At 39.9% G+C, this 23,155-nt stretch overlaps 1 protein-coding gene across 8 annotated transcripts; it reads right to left on the bottom strand.

The window, feature by feature from the left end:
- Nucleotides 1-3,006: 3,006 nt before the first annotated feature.
- On the bottom strand, nt 3,007-22,349 carry si:dkey-13n15.2 (protein transport protein Sec24C). 8 transcript variants are annotated; one of them, XM_037778708.1, is made up of 22 exons: nt 21,593-21,795; nt 21,453-21,500; nt 18,972-19,674; nt 18,529-18,587; nt 17,571-17,627; nt 16,574-16,685; nt 15,589-15,716; nt 15,213-15,348; nt 14,162-14,271; nt 13,509-13,621; nt 13,157-13,348; nt 12,078-12,174; nt 11,208-11,312; nt 10,900-11,067; nt 10,186-10,282; nt 9,318-9,466; nt 8,826-8,964; nt 7,437-7,558; nt 6,319-6,498; nt 5,759-5,956; nt 4,818-4,907; nt 3,007-3,477 (listed from the first exon to the last, which is right to left on the bottom strand). In XM_037778708.1, exons 3-22 carry the CDS (start codon nt 19,639-19,641, stop codon nt 3,337-3,339), a joined length of 3,063 nt encoding a protein of 1,020 aa, XP_037634636.1. In that variant the 5' UTR covers nt 19,642-19,674; nt 21,453-21,500; nt 21,593-21,795; the 3' UTR covers nt 3,007-3,336. The 8 variants fall into 8 exon arrangements, with proteins under 8 accessions (XP_037634636.1, XP_037634637.1, XP_037634638.1 ...); XM_037778709.1 differs by having other exon boundaries at nt 21,453-21,458; XM_037778710.1 differs by lacking the exons at nt 21,453-21,500; nt 21,593-21,795 and adding an exon at nt 21,906-22,349.
- Between the last annotated feature and the right edge of the window lie 806 nt (nt 22,350-23,155).

Here is a 23,155-nt window from a genome sequence, read left to right as displayed (position 1 = left end):
CTTTGCTTCAAGATGAAGTGTCAAACATGGGAGTGCATGCAGTTTAACTTCTGCTCCAGCAGTCCACATCCTTTCAGTCTGTGTGATCCCACCAGAATCTAACTGGACTGCATCCAAAATGCTTGAGGATACAAACTCAGTGAAGCAGAGCGGCCTACACGCTGCCAATAAGAAGCACACACTGTGCACTAAGTGGTGAGCACATCATTTTACTGTTCTGTGTTGGTCTCTTTCTCCAGAGTGGCTATAAAGCTGTGATGTAGCGCTGGATGCAAAAACTCGACAGAAGACATCATGTGACCCCCACTTGGTCATTATTGAGGCCTCTCAAACAGCTCTAGAAACTCACTAAGGAAAAAACAATGAAAACAAAAATCAGGTTTTGCATTTTTTTATGTCTTAGTTTTTTTTCAAAAGAAAAATACAAACCATGTACTATTATTATGCTGGTAATAGTTTAGTATTAGGGCTGTCTATTGATTTTTATCTGTTCAAAATGTACCTTAAAGAGAGATTTGTCAAGTATTTAATACTCTTATCAACATGGAAGTGGACAAATATGTTTGCTTTATGCAAATTAATGCACATATTTATAACTGGAAATAATTAACAACACATAGCAATGGCTGTCAATCGATTAATATATTTAATCACGATTAATCGCATGATTTTACATAGTTAATCACGATTAATTGTAAATTAATCGCACATTTTTTATCTGTTTGAAATGTACCTTAAAGGGAGATTTGTCAAGTATTTAATAGGCTTGTCAACATGGGAGTGGACAAATATCCAAATGTATGTATATATTTGTTATTGGAAATCAATTAACAACACAAAATAATGATAAATATTGTCCTTAAACCCTCACAGGTAATACATTTAGCATAAAAAATATGCTCAAATCATAACATGGCAAACTGAAGGCCAACAGGCAACAACAGCTGTCAGTGTGTCAGTGTGCTGACTTGACTATGACTTGTCCCAAACTGCATGTGATTATCATAAAGTGGGCATGTCTGTAAAGGGGAGACTCGTCGGTACCCATAGAACCCATTTTCATTCACATATCTTGAGGTCAGAGGTCAAGGGACCCCTTTGAAAATAGCCATGCCAGTTTTTCCTCGCCAAAATTTAGCGCGAGTTTGGTTACGTTACGCTTCTGTGAAAACGTGGTCCCGCCACCCTGGGTCGTTGGACAGCGTTATCAGTGGTAATCCCTGTATGAGAGCTATGCAGTGTGGCGGCGATTAGCTAGCCAGTGGGAAACACACACATGATGGGGAACGAACGGAGTACTCTATTGGTGTCTGTATCACTTTGACATCGTAATTGTTTAAACGATACCCAGCCCTAGTAAAAGCAAATAGCCAATATTAAAGAACTCAGATTGGGGCTACAAAATGATAAATCAGGACATCCCTATTAATCTGTTTTTAGTGCTAATTAGCATGCCAACACGCTAAACTAAGACGTGTTAGCATTTTGCTTAAATACAACTTGACAGACACGCCACCATAAATAAACAAAATAAACAAAAATAGCCCCTCCCCCTCGCTCCGCCCCTGCTTCAAGTGCTTCCCACCATTGCAGCAACATAATTGCTGCCAATTAGTTTGATTGGCCACTTGGACTCATTAGATTGTTGCCCTTACAGCTTCCTGAGTCACACATTCATCTGATGTTACAGGATGACGTCTAAGACACAACTTCACTGCTCCACCATTAACTAGACAACACTGAAAAATCTACACCGGAGGAAACTTCAATCAAGGTTCAATTAAAGTCTTTATTTATTTATAGGAGATTATGCACACACAGAATATACTGTGGGCATCACAAACACACAAACACTCTCTCTCACATTCATGCAAATCTCAGGCAGAGATTAGAGATTTGCCATGTCACAGGAATAAATTAGCATCATAAACACATTTTCAGAACAGCACGGATCACATTCAACACGTCACACATATCACACATATCACACATATCACAGCAGTCATGAAATGAATATCTCGTAAAATGTCTCCATGCACCGAACCTTTGCTATTTCCACATTATAATAATGTCTAGTAATTTTGCTCCCATCCTTCTGGAGGCAAATATTATGCACCGTCATCTTTTATAGACCTTTTCATTGCCATTCTGTTAGCTCTGGTCCAAGTTTACTTCCTGTCAGCTACTGCATTAACAAACACTGGGACAGGAAACAAAGAACGCATATTGCTTAGAAGTGAAAGTCAATGATACGTTCCATTGCAGCGCCCAGCAGCAGAGCTACGCCTCCGCCATTATGGACTGTAATCGAGTCGACTAACATAATGACGCCAGTTAAACGTCCGCCTACAAAGAGCCGTACAAAAGCAAAACAAAATTATTTCTATTCTATTGTCATTATTTTAATGTCTCTACCGAAATGGTCTGTGTTGAACAATAAAAATATTATAAATATGTATACTATTATAACTATTTACTTACTTACTTATTTATTTATTAAACTTTTTTGCCCGGGTCGCTTCCCAGAGGAGCATGAAGTGAGTGATGGACATAAATGGAAGTTAGAAAAATCCAGCACACAGATTTTGAGAGCGAGCTCAACCTTCAAAACCTCCAAAATCGATGCACAATAGACCACAGACCATGGATGTACAAGAGTCCTGCATGTTAGTAAATAGCCTACAACTCCATTAAATTCTGTTTATGTCATGCTACTCGCACTACTAGCTACTGGCCGATAGCCGGTTGTTTGGGGAACAGAGACGTTAATACATCCACCGTGTTACAGGCTTACAGCATACAGCCCATGGGTGTATTTTAAGATAATAAAAGTGATGAATTACAGCCTGTATATCCGTTATTACAGCCGCATACAGCTAGCAGGCAGCCGGCAGAACCGGATATGTCATATGAGCGTGCAGGGCGGTGCAGTCCTGTGGGTCGGATGCACGTTCATTATGCCGAGGAAAATAACTCTGGATTCAGTTATTTGTTAATTTTACAACTTTTAAGACATAATGATTTAAATGAGTGCTATTGAAATGTTCATACTTGGAAGTTGATTTACCTCGAAAAAAAATATCCTCTGATTTACAGACGTCTCTTTATATATTCATGGTCATGGACTCATCTGCGATTTCAGTCCAAAATGGCGGCAGCGCTACCGCAGCGACATCTAGCAGCCATTGTCAAAAAAGCACCAGAGGTTCGCCTCTTTGTGTCTATACTCTTTGCGGGAAATACTAAGAGGCCCATTTAGAATGCTTATGTTGTCAAGTTTGAAAAGGTCTACAGAAGATACTGCACCCAGAGAGGTCAGCAAGTGTGTGTGTGAAGTCACTGCAGAAGCCGGACAGAGTTGACGTGGAGATGGTAGAGGAAGTCTGCATAGGACGCCCCTCCGTTGGGACTCTTGTCCTCCACCAGGTGGCGCTGCAGGGCCTCCTCACAGGTGTCGCCCTGCTTCACCACCCACAGCTGAGACAGAAGAACAGACATTATCAGCGGCTACGAGCATGTATAAAGAGAACTGGATACAACGTTGGAGGCGGGCTCCCGTTCATTCCTATGAAAGTTGCTCGGTGTCGCATGAAGCCAAAATGGCTCGATTGCCGAGTGATAAAGTACCAGGATCTTCCGGCGTTCTTCCGCAGTCATTGGGGCCACAGAGCAGGCGCAGCAGCGTTTCCTTTAACTCCGCTAAGTTATAGTACCGCCATTTGGCCACTACGAAAATTTGGCTGTCTGCCACTTTACTTCTCTTTTTGTGAATCGTGTACTCACGCATGTAATCATGAAGCTGTACTAGCAGCACGCCTTGAATATGTTGCAGGGAAATATCCGAATCATGACACCAGTTAAGCACATTATTGAGACAGCAACTGTGTCATTTAAAGGGTAACTTTAGTATTTTTCAACCTGGACCCTATTTTCCCATGTTTTTGTGTCTAACTGACATAGCAACAACAATTTCTGAAATCAGTCCAGTATTGAGGGAGAACGCTGTAGACGACAGCCGCTCACAGGCTATGGTGCTATTGGGGCAAGCTGGCACCGCCATTTACGTCCACTAAAAGTGCTTGTTTTGGCCATGACAGGCTCTGACTGTTGTTATAAGCAGCGTAACATAATTGAGATTGACCCCGGTGCAATTTTTTTTGGCCCTCGTCCCAAACACAAGCACACGCTTGTGCACACACACACACACGTAAACACACAACCACTCCAGACTATTGCAAAGCAGACGATTGCTATGCCACCATGGAGAGGCTCACTATGCAGCTCCCATACTGCAAACCAGCCTTAAATCAGCACCACGGACAGCAGCAGGAACGCCAAATTTATCAACGCTTATTTAACGTCCTGCTGTGGACTCAGCGGCCAAATGCCATCACAGAGACAGATTTCAGGAGGTGAACATTTTCCAACATACTGTATGAGACGTAACAATTACAGTGCTATAGATTTAAATCCCTGATCCCACTCCATAATAACAAAACTAAACCAGTATTCACCCATTAGAAGTTTAGAAGTACATTTAATGGATTCAGTGTGGACACGGTGTAGGAAGGTGATTTTGGGGCCCTATACATCTTCTGGGCCCCGATGCACCGCACCGGTTGCACCGCCAATATTTCCGCCACTGGCGCTCTCACTCAATACTGAACCAGTTTCAGAAAATGTTGTCTCTATTAGTCAGTTAGACACAAAATAATGGGAAAATAGGGTCCAGGTTGAAAAATACCAAAATTACCCTCTAAGGTCACGGGTGTTGGCCGCCTCATGAGACTGTTGCAGCAGGACGATCAGCAGCTCACCTTGCGGGCACAGGGTGCCTGGGAGTTCAGTGTGTTGATGAGGGATCGAACGCTGATGGACAGAGGGTTTTCAAGAACTGGCAGCTTAGTCTGAAGAAACACAAAACATCAGAAATGGACAGTAAACAGTGAACCAGTGCCACAGTACGCTTCATGAACAGTCAGAAACGCAACATGTTATGTGTCTTTAGAGCCCTGTGGGTTAAATCCAGAGGGATACCTCCGGGTCTGAAAAGTGAAGCCAATGCAGAAGTGCCTTAAACTTGCATTCTTTCTAATAGCCAGCAGGGGGCGACTCCTCTGGTTGCTAAAAGCAGCCTGATTGTATAGAAGTCTATGAGAAAATGAGCCTACTTCTCACTTGATTTATTACCTCAGTAAACATTGTAAACATGAGTTTATGGTCTCAATCACTCGTTTCTATTCTTCTTCAATACAGCATGATGTTCATTTAGTAAATTATGGTCCCATTTAGAGTCAAATAGACCATAAAACAGGGGATGCTTTAGGGCGTGGCTACCTTGTGATTGACAGGTCACTACCTTAAAATTAAAGAGGAGAGAGTGAGAGGCATCATCAGTCTTCTTCATATCAAACTAGTTCTTTTATCATCATTTTCTGATCCATCCCCAGCTCCTTGCTTTTCCTCTTCTCAATAACTTTCTCTTAACATTACTCTACACTTTATAAAATACTGTTTTATTCTTGCCACAAGCATCTTCCTATGTGAGAAGGTTTGGTGTTTATTACTGAATGGTTGAAATCTTTACAGCGAAGCTGATGTAGCTGATTAGAAGACATTATTGTTAATGTTTCGTAATACAAATGCTTGTAAAAACACTTTGATTTCAGTTGGGCATTTGAATTGATGAAGATGCAGCATTACTGTATTAGCCCTTGCTAATGTGTATGTGTATGCCTACATCCGTCTAATCTCTTACCTCTCCAGAGGGCAGGGAGGAGAAGCAGCTGGTGTTGAAGAGCTCGACCAGGGTGCATGCTGGGACTTGGGTGCCCACCCAGAGCAGCAAGGTGAAGGGTGCGTGAACCAAATACAGACACCTTTGCTCCAGGCTCGCAGCACAGCAGCGCAGTGCCTCCTCTGAGTTTGGAGAGCTGGAACTGTCAGCTGACTGCAGCTGCAGGTGACAAATGAGTGAAAATGAACAGATGTGTGTCAAAGCTACAAAGGCTAAAACAAAGGTAATGTCACGATCATCTACTGGTGGTGTTAATATCTTCAGAGACAAATGACTCAAATTCTCCATCCACAATTTGGTCAGTGGAAATAAAGGTCACAGGTCAACACTAATGCAATGCTTCAGAAACTTTGTTTTGGCATAATAAAATAACTGCTCTTACACCAGCAGCAGGGCCTGTGCGGCCTGACTGTTACTGAAATTTGTATTTGTGACAGTAGCTGATATTCAGCTAAAACTAGTGTTATTTATTCAATATTCTGTCCGTGCAGAATGTCAGCCTGATAGACTGTGATACTGACCAGAGGCAGCAGCAGAGGGTAGAAGTGAGTTGAGGTGCTGCAGGTGTCCATGCTGAGCACCTGGCAGCGCTGCTGCAGCCGCTGGTGGACGGAGCTCCTCAGGCCCGGCAGCAGCACCTCGCTCTTCCTCAGACTGTTGATGTAAACAGGAAGTGCTCGCAGGTACTGAGGGAGGACCAGCTACAGGACACACAAACACAAACAGAGCACAGTACATACAGTCAAAAATATGCCGTAGGTAGGTGGTATACTATTAATATAAAAGATACAGAGGGATATAACAAGAGAAAGATGAAGCCTAACGTTGTGTCGAAACAACAAGTGTGTCAGACGTCATTTTCACTCGCACGTCTCACGTACGCTCTCATTTTAATCTATGCAGCTGTCTGCAGCGGCTCCGTGCAGGCTAGCATCTCAGCTGCGTCTAACAGGCGTAACCGCAACCTGAAGCATTTATTTACGCTTCAAGTCTATTTTTGGACAATAACTTCGTGAACACGAGGTTGATTGGTCATATTTTAGGGTTTTATAATTAGTTTAGCATTTTAATTATTAAACTTTTATCGTATTATCTTTATTTTCTTATTATCTGACCTTTTCTTAGATTTTATTGTTTCTGATGGCATGTTTTCTCCTGTGTTGCTGATTATTAATTGATTCTGTATTGTGCAATCCATATCTTAATGATAATACTTAAGGCTGTCAAAGGTAACGTGATAATAATGCGTTAACGCAAATTTGTTTTAAAGTCACTAATTTCTTTAACGCATTTACACAACTTGCAGTTTTTAGGTTGTAGTGGGTTTAAAAGCTAGAGTGAAGATACTGATAAGAAACTAGAAAACCTAAAGAATCCATTGGTACCAACCACGTCATACTAAGTCACGCTCCAAACTTCACTGCAAATGAATAAATAAGTAAATAAATAAAGGATAAACTTAATTACTAAAATTTGTCATTCTGATTTTTCTCTACAATAACTGAAATATTTACACTTTTTAGACTTTTTAGACTAGATTTCCAACCGTGCACCCTTGTGTTTTTAAAAGTAAAAAGAAAACGTTATACTTCTGGAAGAATTAAAACTATGAAGTGTATTTAATGTTACCAGACCTCACCTGTCCAGCAGAAACTGAAGCAGAGCAGCAGTGTTTACGGTAGGACGCCAACGCTTCCGTTACCTCCGTCTGCAGTTCCTCCCTCAGCTCCTGTAGAGGGCGCTCCAACACTGCACAGTAAACTGCACAGGAGCACCAAAACACAAATTAATACTGTCTTATGTGACACTTTAAGAATTACTGTAACCAAATTATTCCTTAACTAAGAAGGAAGCGTCTAATGGCTTCTAATTTATATACATACATACAAACAATGCATTCTACATTATCTTTACAGTTCAGTTTTAGAGGGGAATCTACTGGATTGTTTCATAACCAGAAACAGAAAGTGGCTTTAGATGAAAAATCTTCTTATGTTAATGGGAAATGCTGTGGTCTTCATTAATAACAATAAAAGGTATGAGGGAATCTATAAATCATATTGATCATGGTGTCATTGGTTTACGGATTGCATAATAAAAGGCATCAATATTAATTTGACAATGACAAATGTTGATGTCGAATAGGGCTGGATGTATTGATGGCCATTTTCAAAAGGGGTCCCTTGACCTCTGACCTCAAGATATGTGAATGTAAATGGGTTCTATGGATACTCACGAGTCTCCCCTTTACAGACATGCCCACTTTATGATAATCACATGCAGTTTAGGGTAAGTCATAGTCAAGTCACTGTTGCCTGTTGGGCTTGAGTTTGCCATGTTATGATTTCAGCATATTTTTAATGCCAAATGCAGTACCTGTGAGGGTTTCTGGACAATATTTGTCATTGTTTTGTGTTGTTAGTTGATTTCCAATAATAAATATATACATACATTTGCATAAAGCAAGCATATTTGCCCACTCCCATGTTGATAAGAGTATTAAATACTTGACAAATCTCCCTTTAAGGTACATTTTGAACAGATAAAAAAAATGTGCGATTAATTTGCGATTAACTATGGACAATCATGCGATTAATCTCGATTAAATATTTTAATCTATTGACAGTCCTAGGAAAAAAAAGAAAGGCTCTCTCTAGAGCCAGTGTTTGGTTTGTCCACATGGTGGACTCTGAAGAGGATCCGCTCCCTATGCAGATATGAAGGGCTCATTCTACGGTAACGAAAACACAACTATTCTTAGTTTCAGGTGATTATACACTAAAGAAAACATAGTAATGAATATCATATTCCATTTCTGCCAATAGATCCTCCGAAATGTTAAACACTGTTCCATTAATAAACTACACTAATAATACACTAGTCTCTGATAATATTACAGAGAGTACAGCGGAGATTATCATACTGTCCTATCTACTGTATATTCTCATGGAGTTGATTCATTTCCAAGCATTCATTCAAATTTTATAAAAAAAAACGAGAGTCACTGTAGGTGACGAGAGATCCTTACTTTTTTTGCAGTAGAAGGTGAGTAGTGTTTGGGCCTGATACTGCCGGAAAGCGTCCTGTAGGTGACGAGAGCATCGCAGGGTCAGAGTGTGAACCCTGGTCCTCCTGTCTCCTGTCTGGGTACTGTAAGATAATACAGCCTAACAAACAGGAGGGGAGAGAGGAGGATTATGGTTAAAAAAAAGAGCAAGTTTAAGGGACTTGGTTATTATTTATTATTATTAAGTGCATCATAGAGTATCAACAGAATGCAGTCTGCACTGAGTTACTGTTTTACTGATAAAAGTCAAACGTCTATGGCATAGTTGTCATCTTATTTATAAAATTATATATAAAAATGTATCAAAAATGGTGTAGCAACGTAATTAAATCTCACCTAACAGAAGGATTTCCATTTACGAGGTTGTGAATACGACATGAGGGGGGCGTTCATATGGACTCTTCTCGTAAACATGGTAAACACGACCCCATTTGAAGGCACCAATAAACCCACCTGTATGGCTACACCTCTCGTCTCATCCAGAGCTCTGGTGTGTGCGAGCTCCACAGCCAGTGTCGTCCTCCAATCAAGAGTAGCCATGGTGACATGGCTGGGGCTAGGCCCGGGGAGGAAAAGTCCATAACAGCCGGACACACGCATATCTGGTGGGGACAGGTACAAATCACACACAGGTATATAAAAAGGTAACATAGTCACTGCGACGTCACCCATTGGTTTGTGGACTACCATTGTGAAGATTTAAATCGCTATAATTGCATGATTGTCCGTAGTTAATCGTGATTAATCGCAAATTAATCACAAATTAATCACAAATTAATCACAAGTTAATCAGTTTGTATCTGTACCTTAAAGGGAGATTTGTCAAGTATTTAATACTCTTATCAACATGGGAGTGGGCAAATATGCTGCTTTATACAAATGTATGTATATATTTATTATTGGAAATCAGTTAACAACACAAAACGATAACAAATATTGTCCAGAAACCCTAACAGGTACTGCATTTATCATAAAAAATATGCTCAAATCATAACATGGCAAACTCAAGCCCAACAGGCAACAACAGCTGTCAGTGTGTCAGTGTGCTGACTTGACTATGAGTTGCCCCAAACTGCATGTGATTATCATAAAGTGGGCATGTCTGTAAAGGGGAGACTCGTGGGTACCCATAGAACCTATGTTCATGCTCATATCTTGAGGTCAGAGGTCAAGGGACCCCTTTGAAAATGGCCATGCCAGTTTTCCTCGCCAAAATTCAGCGCAAGTTTCGAGCGTTATTAACTTCCTTCACAACAAACTAGTATGACATGATTGGTACACATTTCTGCCTGTGTAATCAAAAAAAATTAAAATATCTTACCTTTGCTGACAAAAATCCTGAGTTCAGCCTTGTAGCCTGTGTCCGTCTCTACAATGCTCTTTAGATCAGCGCTGAAACGCTCTCTGTCCAATTCTCCCTATAGTGGGAATTAGAAAAAAAACAGTCTACAATGGAACCTCCAACTCATCTGTATGCTTAGAATATTCTAAACAGTCATCATTTCACCAAAATACAGCTAAAAACATGAAATACTTGGGGGATATGGCCAAAATCTTCTTTCATGATATAGGTAATTTCATATCTTGATAACGATATATATCATGATAAAGCATGTTTTCTGGTAAATCAAGAATAAATAGGCTATAACCACATGGTAAAGCCTATTTTTGTATTCTCCTGTGTGAATTAAATACTTGACAAAAGAAAAGTACTAAGCATTTTCTCATTTAATTAAGAGCTTTAGGGCAACATGAACATAAACAGTTTCAAGTGAAATTATAGAGAAAAATTAAATAAATATTTCCATATAAACACCGTTTGTTAAACACATTGAACTGAGTGGTAATGCAAAGTGTGTCAAATGATATATCAAAATATTTCATATCAGATTTTCTGAGAAATCTGAGTTAGTATGTGTGCTTGTTATTATCAATTTAGAGGGCGTAATTGTGTATCGCGATATCTCGATATATCTCGTGATATCTCGATATTGTGCCATTTCCAGTGCTACAACGGGAGGAGCTGTTGATATACCTGGAGGTGGTTGTAGGTGTGCAGAGCTCCACCTGTTAGATATGGAATGTGCCCCGGCCAAGCCCCCCCCACGTCTTGCTGGGAGAGGACGAACAGGTGAACGCCGCAGCCCTGACTGACGCACTCCTTGGTCAATAAGATGGCTAGCTCTGATGGCTGAAAGATGGACTGGGAAAAAAAAACAAAAGAGGAGGGAATTAATGCAAACGTGCAATCGTGAAACTGACTTCATACTTGTACACAATGATGCTGTTGCTTTATCCTCCCACCTGTAGGCCTAAAGGAAGCCAACTGTGTGTGTTATATACCTTTGGTGTGTTGGAGCCAAAGAACCCTGAGGATGAGTTTGTGTGTCCCATCTCTATCAGAGGGGCAGTATGGAAGATCAGCAGCTTGCCAGGACAACTCAGAGCCTGGAAACAAACAAAATAAAGTCCTTAAATCATAGGGGTGGACAATTTTTTTATTTATTAATGCCAGAATCGATATATTTGCTTCATTTGAGTCTATGCGGAGGTAGAAGGAAGTACCGCTTTTATTGTTGTAGTCTGAGTAACGTGATGTCATATACAAAATACATATATGGAAAAAAGATTGATTGGATTATATTCATCAGAAGTATAAAACACTACATGTCCCTTGTAAATTAAAAAGAAAACATCACTAATTTGTGAGGGAAATATCTTTATTCTTTGATTTTTGGGTTGCTGGTTGCTGACAACAACTGATATATTTGACTTCAGGACATCTCTGACTACATACATGCTGAAAACCAACATTTTTACTGTATTATTTAGATATTTTCCAAAGTAAAAGTCCCTAAAAGTGTATGATTTAACTTTTCCCCATGGTCTAGTGTTAAAAAGTTAACAAAAATCGCAATAAATTGTAATATCAAATCGCAATACTTGTAGAATCGCAATACATATCGAATCGGCACCAAAGTATTGTGATAGTATCGAAACAGGAGATAGATGTATGCGCCCAGCCCTATTAAATCATATCATGTCAAAGACAATACTGAAGAGAGGATGTCTTAACATCTCTGCCACTAATCATTGACAGCTTGCAACACAATCAGGATTATCATCCCTCCTTGTGCAGTCACAATAAATACAGGAGAAGCTTCTTATACACTTTGAAGAAAGCCCATCAAAGTGTGAGCAATGATTACTGACCTGCAGTATGGCTAGCCCTGCTTTGACAGGCAGCTCCATGGGAACTCCACTCGAGTCATCACACTCTGGACTGAACTGAGGAATAAGCTGCAACACACTACACACACAGACAACAGGCAGATAATGGTCACTTTATGCCAAAGAATACCAAAGTGATTAAATTATTTTCAACAAAGTAGTAAGAAAAAAGTCACTTCTATTTGCAGGGAAGTATTTGGTACTTTTCCAAAATTTTCTGGAAGTGATCATACTAAATACCTTTTTTTATACGTGGGCAAAAAACTGTTAACTGACAGGACAAAGAAGATATCGTTGCCATTTAGGCTGCATTCACACCAGATCCGGTGGTGCAGCGAAAACCCATGTCTTCCCATTTATTTTGAAAGGGAGTAGAGTGTTTGGACTGCGGACGAATAAATAACACAGCGACCTGCGGCGGAAAAGTAGAAATAGGATGAAGGCTCAAACGCAACCCAACGTCATGCTGCGGTGGCCAATCACGTAACCGGTGATCCAAACTCATGTTTACAATGTTTACTGAGGTAAAAAACCATGTGAGAAGTAGGGTCATTTTCTCATAGACTTCTATACAATCAGACTTCTTTTTGCAACCAGAGGAGTCGCCCCCTGCTGGCTGTTAGAAAGAATGCAAGTTTAAGGCACTTCTGCATTGGCCTCACTTTTCAGACCGGGGAGTTGCCCACTGCGAGCAAGGTAAGAAGGACGTCACTAGCTGCAGAGCATATTAAATCGACAACGCCTGCTTTTAACAGTTCACAAGATTTTGGGGTTTCAAATTGTATGAGATGTCATCATCTACTAAACCTCTGCCCATAGTTTGCTGATCGGTCCGCTTTCAGCTGCTGAACTCAATAGTTTCTAAGTAGAAGCTTTCCAAATTAAAATCTAAAAAAACAAACTGTCAGATTTAGGCTGGCTTTGTAAAGCTAGAACATACATGACCATAAAATTTAAATATTACTTAGAAGAGTGATGTATGAAACTATGAGCAGAATCATGTGCACAGCGTACTGTAGTAGACTTTACAACTACATCTGACAAAACGATCGGTCTGTTACCTGTCGATACCGTCTATACAGTCTTTCAGGGACACCAGAAGCCCCTCCCTCACAGGAAGCTGCAGGTCTTCTGTGTCCGTGATGACCAGCATGTGTGGGCGGGACAGGGTGGGGCTGAGGTCGTACAGGTGGATCCTACTGTCATACGTCATCAAACCAACGCGGACGTCCGACAAGGCATCCCCATCCTCCCTACACAAACCAGATGAAACTTAAGATGGCTGGCTGGAAACCAGACCATGGACCGTAGTCTCTACTTCCACAGTATTTCCAAACCTGCATAGGGATTCTACTGAGCAGGCTGTGAAAAAGTGTGTGTATGCATTTACAGTTAGGCGGGAGCGTATTTTACCTCTTCAGAGAGGTGAGCAGAGCGAGGATTTGTTGTGTTGCAAACTCCAAATGTCCTCCTCTCACCGCTGACGCAGACACATCTATGGCTAGAAGCAGTACAGCAGGTTCACCCTGAAATTAAGTACAACTGTTTACACACACAAGGCAACTTTTCCCTTTAATTTCAAACGTTTAACTCTTTACTGTTTATAACTAATTCTAAAAAATACAACAGTGAAGTAATGTTATATTGTTGAGTGAATCATTCTGGGAGCTGAGATTTCACTCTTTACACTGTCATCCCCCAGTTAGTTACAGTATACACACTTGTCCTTCTCTACATCAAATTATGGCTGCAACTGTAATCTGACGATTATTTTTTTCAACTAAAGAGAATTTTGTTCTACAAAATGCCAGAAAAGAGCAAAAAATGGCATTCACAAGTTCCCAGAGCTCTAGGTGACATTTTGAAATTGCTTGTTTTGTTTGACCAAAACTATTAAATTTACAATGATATAAAAAACACAGAAAAGCAACACATCCTCATATTTGAGAAGCTGAATTCGAGTGGGCCCGGCCACTATTCTGACTTTCAGAAGTTGCACCTATAATTAGAAACTAGAAAACCTAAGGAATCCACTGGTAACTAATGATAACTAACCTGAAACTAACCTTCTGAGAATTGAGTATCTCGTATGAGCCCATACTGAGTTCGGGCCTCTTGTCTTTATCCACCCGACCCCCCTCCGCTCCTTTGGTGGGCTGGTAGTGTTGCCACGGCACTGAAACACAAGAGAGGAGAGAAAAACTGTTGATGCAGGAAAAGGAAGCAGCAAACTCAGGAAACTGCATTCAGGTTAGGTGCAGCAGTTCAACACATTGAAATGACTTCCAAATGTTTGATTTCCGATCACCAACAGCCTGGAGTAGAACGGACTATTTCTGACCAGAAAATCATATTTTCATATCTGTACTGGGAACACGGCTATATAAAGCCAAGTTTCCACCAAAAGGACCCAGAACTTTTAGTCCCTAGAACTACTTTTCAAGGAACTAAAAGGTTCATTCAGCCCACTCTGCAGCCTGCAGTTCAGTGTGTCCGACTGTTTACTCTAAAAAACACACGATTTATTTGTGCTTTAGAACGTTAACACTGTGAATCATTCAGAAAATAACTTTTCTTTCTCTCATTCACAACAGCGCCGCGCTGTCTCCCTCTTCTAATGTTACCGCTCGCCCCTCGCGATCCCTCTCTCTTTTTTCTCTGTCTTTTTTTAAAGGAGTCGGGAAGCCAACAGCATTTACTTTCAATGTTATCAAACAAAGAGAAATGTTCTCCCCCTCATCCTAAAATGGTCCTAAATCAATACTAGAGTACGTTCTTGTTTATGAATGAAGCGGTACAGTTGAAGCAGCAGTGCTGTGTGTGTTTCACAATCAGCGATGGTCAACCCTGCAAACTCCCCCCCGAAAGTTCCGGTACTTTTAGAAAGTACTACCCCACGACCAGGATATTTTTAAGGCCCTGTGAAATGTCCCCAGAACTTAATTTAGACTCTGGTACCTGCAGTCGAAACCCAAAGAGTCCCTCAAAAGGTTCTTAGTTCCCGGGGGAAAGTTCCTGCGGTGGAAACGGGGCTTTACAGGTATAACACTGAACCTCAACTACACTTGAGGGGATGAGCATTACCTGTATGCATAGATGCTCAATGTTAACTCTTACCTTCACTGAGTTTACCACAGAAGGGGCAGTAAAACCTCTGACCACAGTCCTGCCAGCCCATCGCCGGGGACATGGAGGCTCCGCAACCTCCACAACCCATAACACACTCTGGCTCGTTGCACACGGGCAGGGGCTTCTAGAGGCAACAAACACACACATTCACATCAAATACAAACGTTTATATGGCCACAGAAACCTTCACTCTACACGGGTTAATTATAGCGTTACGAAATAGCTTCACTTCCATGCAAACACCTCCCTAGATATTTCCTGTTTCACACACTACTACTTGTAAGTCCTTGTTTCGTTATTGCTGTTAGTTTTACTATTAGATTTTTAATAGATTATAGAATAAGCACAGTAGCTAACCACTGACCTCTCCAGCGTTTTGTTTTGCCAGAGGGGCGACCAGAGCTCCCAGCGGCAGACGGCTGAGCAGGGCAGTCTGACCTTCACAGGGCACGCAGTACGAGGCGGAGCGGATGGCGAAAGGACTCGCGTTACCTTACCAACAGATAACAAGGTCAGGAATGATGTGAATGTTGGCTGAAAGTACGGTGAAACTCAATATGGTCATCAAAATATTATATTTGTAATTCGCAACTGAATCAGAATTGTTTTCCTTCTTGCACAAACCCCCCCATTGATCTGACTATAAAATACTTTAAATTAGGCCCAGACACACCAAGCTCAAATCAGACGGCCGACTGTTGCGTCGCCTCACGTTGCCTGTGTCTTGGCCAAAAAGTTGCATTTGAACACACTGCAAAGACTACAACCGACGGCCAGTTAGCACGTACGTTCTGCGCCTGCGTGAGAGGAAATAACTCTCCACACCAGCAGGCGGTGGTAGTCTGTATTTGTCATTCAAAAAGGTGCGGGACTAGGCCCTGACACACCAAGCTGACGGTCGGCCGTCGGACAGTTTGGGGCCGTCGGTGAGCGTCTGTCGGCCGAGTTTTTTCGGTGTGTCCCACACTGTCGGCTCTAGTCTGCCCGTGTCGGAGGCTTTTCGTACAATTCAGCATGTTGAATCGGCGGCGGAGCCCGTCGGTGAGAGAAATCCCTCTGATTGGCTGTTCAGCTTAAACGAATCAGTGCACGAGAAGAGAAGTGAGGAAAGCAGGCCAACGAATAAAGTCAAGAGGAAAAACACAGAAGGCTCTTCTCATTTTTCTTCTTCATTTCATCTGATCATTCCAATTGGTATGTAAGTAATTAGTACCTCATGCAACCCCACTTCAAAAAATCCAAATCCAATCCCTTTAAGTATGCCATCTGGACCCACAGCACTGGATAAAATACATTTTTACAGAGCACATCTCTGTGACACAGATACAGACAGTGTTGTGTGCGTTTACCTCTGTCCTCTATGATACAGGAAGTAGTTGGCAGAGGAGGAAGACGGGAAAAAGGCTCTGAGGCGAAGACCTTGCCCTCCCACTCTGCCATGTCCTCTGCAATCACCTTCACCTGAGACAGACAGAGAGAGACAGGGCTGTAACCATGACAATAAGCCAGAGTATGGTATCACTTCGCTATGGTTAAATAGAGGCAGATATCTATATTCATACAATAGTTATAGCCTATGTCTAAACAAGTATGGAATTACTAATAGACCGCTTCGACGGAATTGCATTGCTAGCCAACAGCTTGGGTCCATGTTTACTTCCTGTCAGCTGATGTCATTCACATACACTGCAACAGGAAATAAACTGGGACACATTTGGAATGTTTATGTTTACAAAGTAATGGTTTATAAGCACAAAATCTGTCCTGTTAGTAGTTTTGTAGTACTTCTAGTTACAAATAATAGTGTTAGAAATCACTAATACAAGTCCAATGTTTTCTCAAACATGTAGTGTAAAGGGCAACACACATCATTACACTCGTGAACTGATGTGATGCAGCAAGTTGCAGTATTTTTTCCCTCATGTTATATAGCCTCCAGAATAATATCAATGTTTTAAAAACGGCCGTTGTTCCCATTTAAAGGTGCACTATGTAGGATCTGGCAGCATAAGCTGTGAGGTTGTAGATGGCAACCAGATGAAACTTTTCCCGTATGCCAAGCGTGTAGAAAAAACTATGGTGGCCGACGCAAAAATGTGGAAACGTGAATGACCCTCTCTAGAGCCAGTGTTCGGTTAGTTGATTCTGGGCTACTGTAAAAACATGGCGGCCGTCTCCGTGAAGAGGACCCGCTCCGTATGTAGATATAAACAGCTCATTCTAAGGTAACGAAAACAACAATTCTTATTTTCAGGTGATTATACACTAAAGAAAACATACTTATAAATATTATATTACATTTCTGCAAAGATCATTCATCTGAAAAGCTGTGAAGAGAGAACTTACAACACTGGGAAGGAGCTCTGGGTCCAGGCCATAACGAGACTCAGAGTTAGGAGACTGCTGGGAGAGAAGGTATTTATATTATTATATAATATATTTTAACACACTGACACTATATTTTAGGGATGCCTCCTCTTAGTCAATTAGTTGACTTATCTGTCGTTTTGGTCTTAGTTGACTAAGATTTCTGTAATCATTTTTTACGCTTTTTTCATGCTGAATGACTTATTTCCAAGAAACTTGGAACACAAGATTTAAAGTGATGCTTTTGTGTTTCAGTTTTACAGATCTGTAAATTAACTAATCAATTAGTTGACAAAATCGTATGAGTGTGAGTCGCCTAAGAATTTCTTTGGTCAAGGAGGACAGCTCTACTATTTTTAAGACTTTGTTTTCCTAGACGGCACATTCAATATGATTGCAGCCTAGAAAGTTTTTTACAGAGATGAATATGCATTTCCAAACTCTTTAGCTGTGAGGCTAAATGGAAACTATCTCAAATTGTACATTGTTACCTAAATACAGTGTCAAGCACTAAATTAACAAGAATACATAACTGAACAACATGCACCTGTAATTGCAAGGTACATGGTCAGCAGTTGCTTTAACAGCTTTAAAGGTAAATAAGGGTAACAATTAACTGTTTCATTGATTGACAGAAAAACAACAATCATTCTCTGGATCTAACTTCTTCAATGTGGGGATTTGCTGCCTTTTTCTGGTGTTTTTTTTTCAGTGTAAACAGAATATCTTCAGGTTTTGGACTGCTGGTTGAAAAAAACACCACATTATCCATGTCAACTTGGAACCTGGGAAACGATGATGAGCATCTATTTTGTGACATTTTATAGGACAAACGATTCATTAAGAAAAAGAATCTGCAGATTTATCAATTAAGGAAATAATCTTAGCAATTAATAATAATTGTATTGTTTTAATGCTGTTACTGTATTTTTCCCACCTGTGGCGTGATGTTCCTGTCCTGTGCAGCTGCATTGGGAACAAACTCGTTCATGGTTCCTGAGGAGAAAACAGAGGAGTTACACGATAGAGGAAATATCCTCCAGACTAGAGTATTATATTCTTAACTAAATGGGCTGTTTTCGTTCAGACTACAACACTTGTTTGAATGAATAAAAGGTGTACATTGATCAGTATGGTGATGGTATACACCCTGGATGATGGGGCTAGCCTGTTTTGCTCTACTGGACTGCTTATGGATGATTAAGCAATATGTTTTTTTTCCTATAGTGCCACTGGTCTGCAGCTGAAGTTATTTATTTTCTGAATTTCACTGACCAACGTTGCTCATCCTGAATTCACTTTGTAAGTAATTGAATTTAAATAATCAGCTCCTGAGGGAGGCTCTGCAACATGTCATGTACATAGTAGAAATAAACCTACCTTTTGAGTGTGCTGCAAGTGTCCAATGAGGCTGCTGTTGGATAGGAGACGTGGGCTCCTGATGATTATGTGTGTATCCAACGGAGGACTCCACATTTGCCCTCTCCAATGCATGTTGAGGTGTACACTGTGGACTCTGGTTAACACCCAATGATGGAGGGCTAATGGGCAGATGTTTTTGATGTGGTGATTGAGGGCCATTCAGTAAACTCTGGTGTGTGTATGGGGGCTGGAAATGGGAATATATTCCTTGGTAAGGGCTGTGAGGGGAGTAAAATGGCATTTGTTGGAGCTTGCAGAAGGACTGCGTCCCTTCCTTCGTAAGAGGGAGAGAACATGGAGGTATATATCTTCCTTGGCTTGCAGCTGGAACCATGGATGAAACATGAGCATCAGGAATGCCCCGCTGCACGCTCTGGTCAGCATTATTAGAATAAAGCGTGTCGTGATGGTGAGGGTTGTTTCTGGATGGAAAGGCGGCGAGGTGGTTGGGCACCTGCGGATGCTCGTAGCAGGATCTCTGGTCAGAAGGCGAGCTCAGGCTAAGATGCTGGAAGCTCGGCAGAGGGTTGCAAGGGGGTCCTTGAGGTGAAGCTGGGGACCAGCCGTTCTGGCCCGCCCACGGCTGACAGGGTGTCTGGCTCTGATTGGCTGTGGAGGCGTCCATCATCCTCCATAACCATCACTGATAGGTGTGTTTCTCCTTGGAGGCGGGATCAACACAAAACATGCACAAGTGATCATCAGGGTCGTGATGTGACTCTTCTCACTCTTCTCAGACAGGCCAAAAATTTCTTAATGTACATTTTATTGGAGTAATTTTGTTAGTGCTATTGACTGAAAGAAAGTTTGGTCTTTACTGCAAAAGTTCCTTCTAACAAATAAGGTAAAAGAGGTGTCATTTAAGTTGATCCACAGATTCTATCCAGTGAAACATTTCTTACAGAAGTTAAAGAGTGATATAGATGTAAATTGCTCCTTCTGCGAATCACATCCTGAAACTTGCTCTCATTTATTCTGGTCCTGTAAATATACATGTGAATTGTGGAAAGATGTCAATAATTTTATAATTGTTAACATTTTCTCAGTTTTTGCACTGTACTATAGAAATATTATATTTGGCTGCTATGATTACAGTGACAAAGACAGTAATGCATTTTTTTCTTATTAATTAAATTTTAATTCTCACGTAGTTCCACATTCACTAGTGTAAATTTACCAAAAAAAAGCCTAATTTTTTTGTATTTATGAAAGAAATGGATCAATATCTGTCAACAATTTCTTCCCCACATAATAAAAAAGCAATGAAAACAATGAATGTATGCAATATCTTTAATGTTTTTAAGTGAAATTATTGTCAAACTCTCACATGGTCTTTTTTATTTTATTTTTTTAATTTTATGTTGGTTTTGTTTCATTTCTGTTGTCCTTTTATGTTTTACAGAGCTCTTTGTTTATGTTTTCACTACGCTTCTTTTGTATGTAAATGTTTTCTGCTATTACTATGTATACTGTAATTTTGAAATTAAAAAAAAGCAAAGGAGGTACTATAGAAATATTATATTTGGCTGCTATGATTACAGTGACAAAGACAGTAATGCATTTTTTCTTATTAATTTAATTTTAATTCTCGCGAAGTTCGACATTCACAAGTGTGAATTTACCAAAAAAAAGCCTAATTTCTTTGTATTTATGAAAGAAATGGAATTATATCTGTCAACAATTTCTTCCTCACATAATAAAAAAGCAATGAAAACAATAAATGTATGCAATATTTTTAATGTTTTTAAGTGAAATTATTGTCATACTCTCGCGTGGTCTTTTTTTATTATCATCTACTTATTTTTATTGTGTGTGTTTTTTTTATTTTATGTTTGTTTTGTTTAATTTCTGTTGTGCTTTTATGTTTCACACAGCACTTTGTTTGTTTTCGCTATGCTTCTTTTGTATGTAAATGTTTTTAATGTTTTTTGCTGTTACTATGTATACTGTAATTTTTAAATAATATATATATATTTTTAAAACAGAGCCATGACTCCACATTCACAAGTGTGAATTTACAAAAAAAAGTCTAATTTCTTTGTATTTATGAAAGAAATGGAATTATATCTGTCAACAATTTCTTCCTCACAAAACAAAAAAGCAACGAAAACAATGAATGTATGCAATATCTTTAAAGTGAAATTATTGTCAAACTCTCACGTGGTCTTTTTTATTTTATTTTTTAAATTTTATGTTGGTTTTGTTTCATTTCTGTTGTCCTGTTATGTTTGACACAGCTCTTTGTACATGTTTTATTTATGCTTCTTTTGTATGTAAATGTCTTTAATGTTTTCTGCTGTTACCATGGATACTGTCATTTTGAAAAAACAAAAAAAAGAATGTCTTAATGCAGAGAGCATCTTTGCAAACCAACAACAACAAGCACAATTTAGCTTCCTCTGAGATAAAAACATGTTTGAAACGTGTGTAGCAGCTCACCTAGCTCTGTCACATCACCAGCAGGTTACTGACTACATGATCTAAACGCTTATAAGAGAAAATCCTCGACAGATATTATGATAATTAATATATTAATTCTGTAGTTAGCTCATATTAGCCCACAACACAGATGTTATTACCGTTAACGTCTTCATTTCCTCCTCTGCGACGGAAGAGAAACACTTCAGAGAGGTTAAACATTCATTATTTACATTATATTAATATTAAATCCCATGATAAGATACTATTACATGACTGACTTGATGATTTTAGCCTTAAAACACCAACAACAATGAACCTGCTGCAATGCTAGCATCAAGCCAGCAAGAATGACAGCAACGCACTTCCGCCTTCCTTTTCAAAGTAAAAGCCTGCGATAGTTTGGGATACTAGACCAAGGCTGCTTTCCAAATCGCATACTTTTTTTTTTTTTTTTTTACTTTTAGTACGTACTGTAGCTGAGGAAAAAGTAAAAATGGGCGGTGGGTTTTCCTTTCCTGAAGCAGGAAGTCATCAGTCCATCTGTCAGGTGGTCAGTGCGATGGTGCCTTCTGGTGACACTTTGATTATGGCGTAAAGGGATGTCACTGCAGTACCAACCCGACCTTTTCTGAACCCATGCTGGGACACTTCCAATTGTACAGATAATACTGTAGATTTCCATCACCGATGCCGAACTTAAGCTTCTCCAAGAAAGTCTTGTTTTCCATTAGATCCAGTGCATTGAAGGCATCAAACCCTTTCGATTTGGCCAGGATGAGGGCGTCACACACCAGGTCGAGCGGTGGTGTGCATGTTGTAGAAGGAGTACGCTGCTTTTAGACTGCGCTGCACAGGGTAGTTCATAATGGTGGAGGGCAGTGTGTAGAAGCTCAGGAAATCCGTTACCTTGCCATCGTTATCTTGCCATACTACTGTTGCATGCAGTATGCCTATTACTGGGACATACTACTTTGTCAAAACATTGCACCTTGAACTTTGACCCTCTTGGTCGTATATTTGCTATGCAGAGGATTGTGGGTCAGAATAGCCAGAAAAAATACTGCATTTGACATACTATGTTTTGGGATATACCAAATATTTTCTGGCATACTAAATAGTATGGTAGTGTGAGTATTGGAGCGCACAGCAGGTTGCATTCCTCTGAGCAGTGAATATATAACCAAGAGGGTCAAAGTTTGTGCAATGTTATGATGAATTGTATGCATACTGCATGCAACAGTACCTACTTTATAAGGGCAGCTGCAGTACGTACTTAAGGAAAAAGAAAAAGTATGCGATTTGGAACGCAGCTAGACATAAATAATTACTTTACAATTAAAAAAGAAATACAAATCAATCTTATATTTGTGTTTCTTGTCCTTAATTTTACTTTTTTTTATTGCATGATGTGAAATAAGTTATTGCTAACAGAATTTGTAATATATCTTTGTTGTTTGGTTGGATTGACGCAGTTAGTGTTTGAGTTTTACAGATTTTCTTTTTTCCTTTTGGAAGTTTTTCTTTTTTTTCGGAGACATATGCAGGCATGAAAACAACTAGAAATAAATAATAATAAATAAATAATTATTTATAATTACTTTACAATTTAAAAAGAAATTACAAATTAAAAAGCTGAGTAATTACTCATAAAACAATTACAGTTTATTATACATGTTTGTTATATATTCATAATATACTTACTAGAAAATAGACATTATATT

This window comes from Sebastes umbrosus, chromosome 8 (assembly GCF_015220745.1).
Source record: "Sebastes umbrosus isolate fSebUmb1 chromosome 8, fSebUmb1.pri, whole genome shotgun sequence".
NCBI lineage: Eukaryota > Metazoa > Chordata > Actinopteri > Perciformes > Sebastidae > Sebastes > Sebastes umbrosus.
The sequence above is the reverse complement of the archived record's forward strand: the minus strand, read 5'-3'. Positions and strand labels throughout refer to the sequence as shown.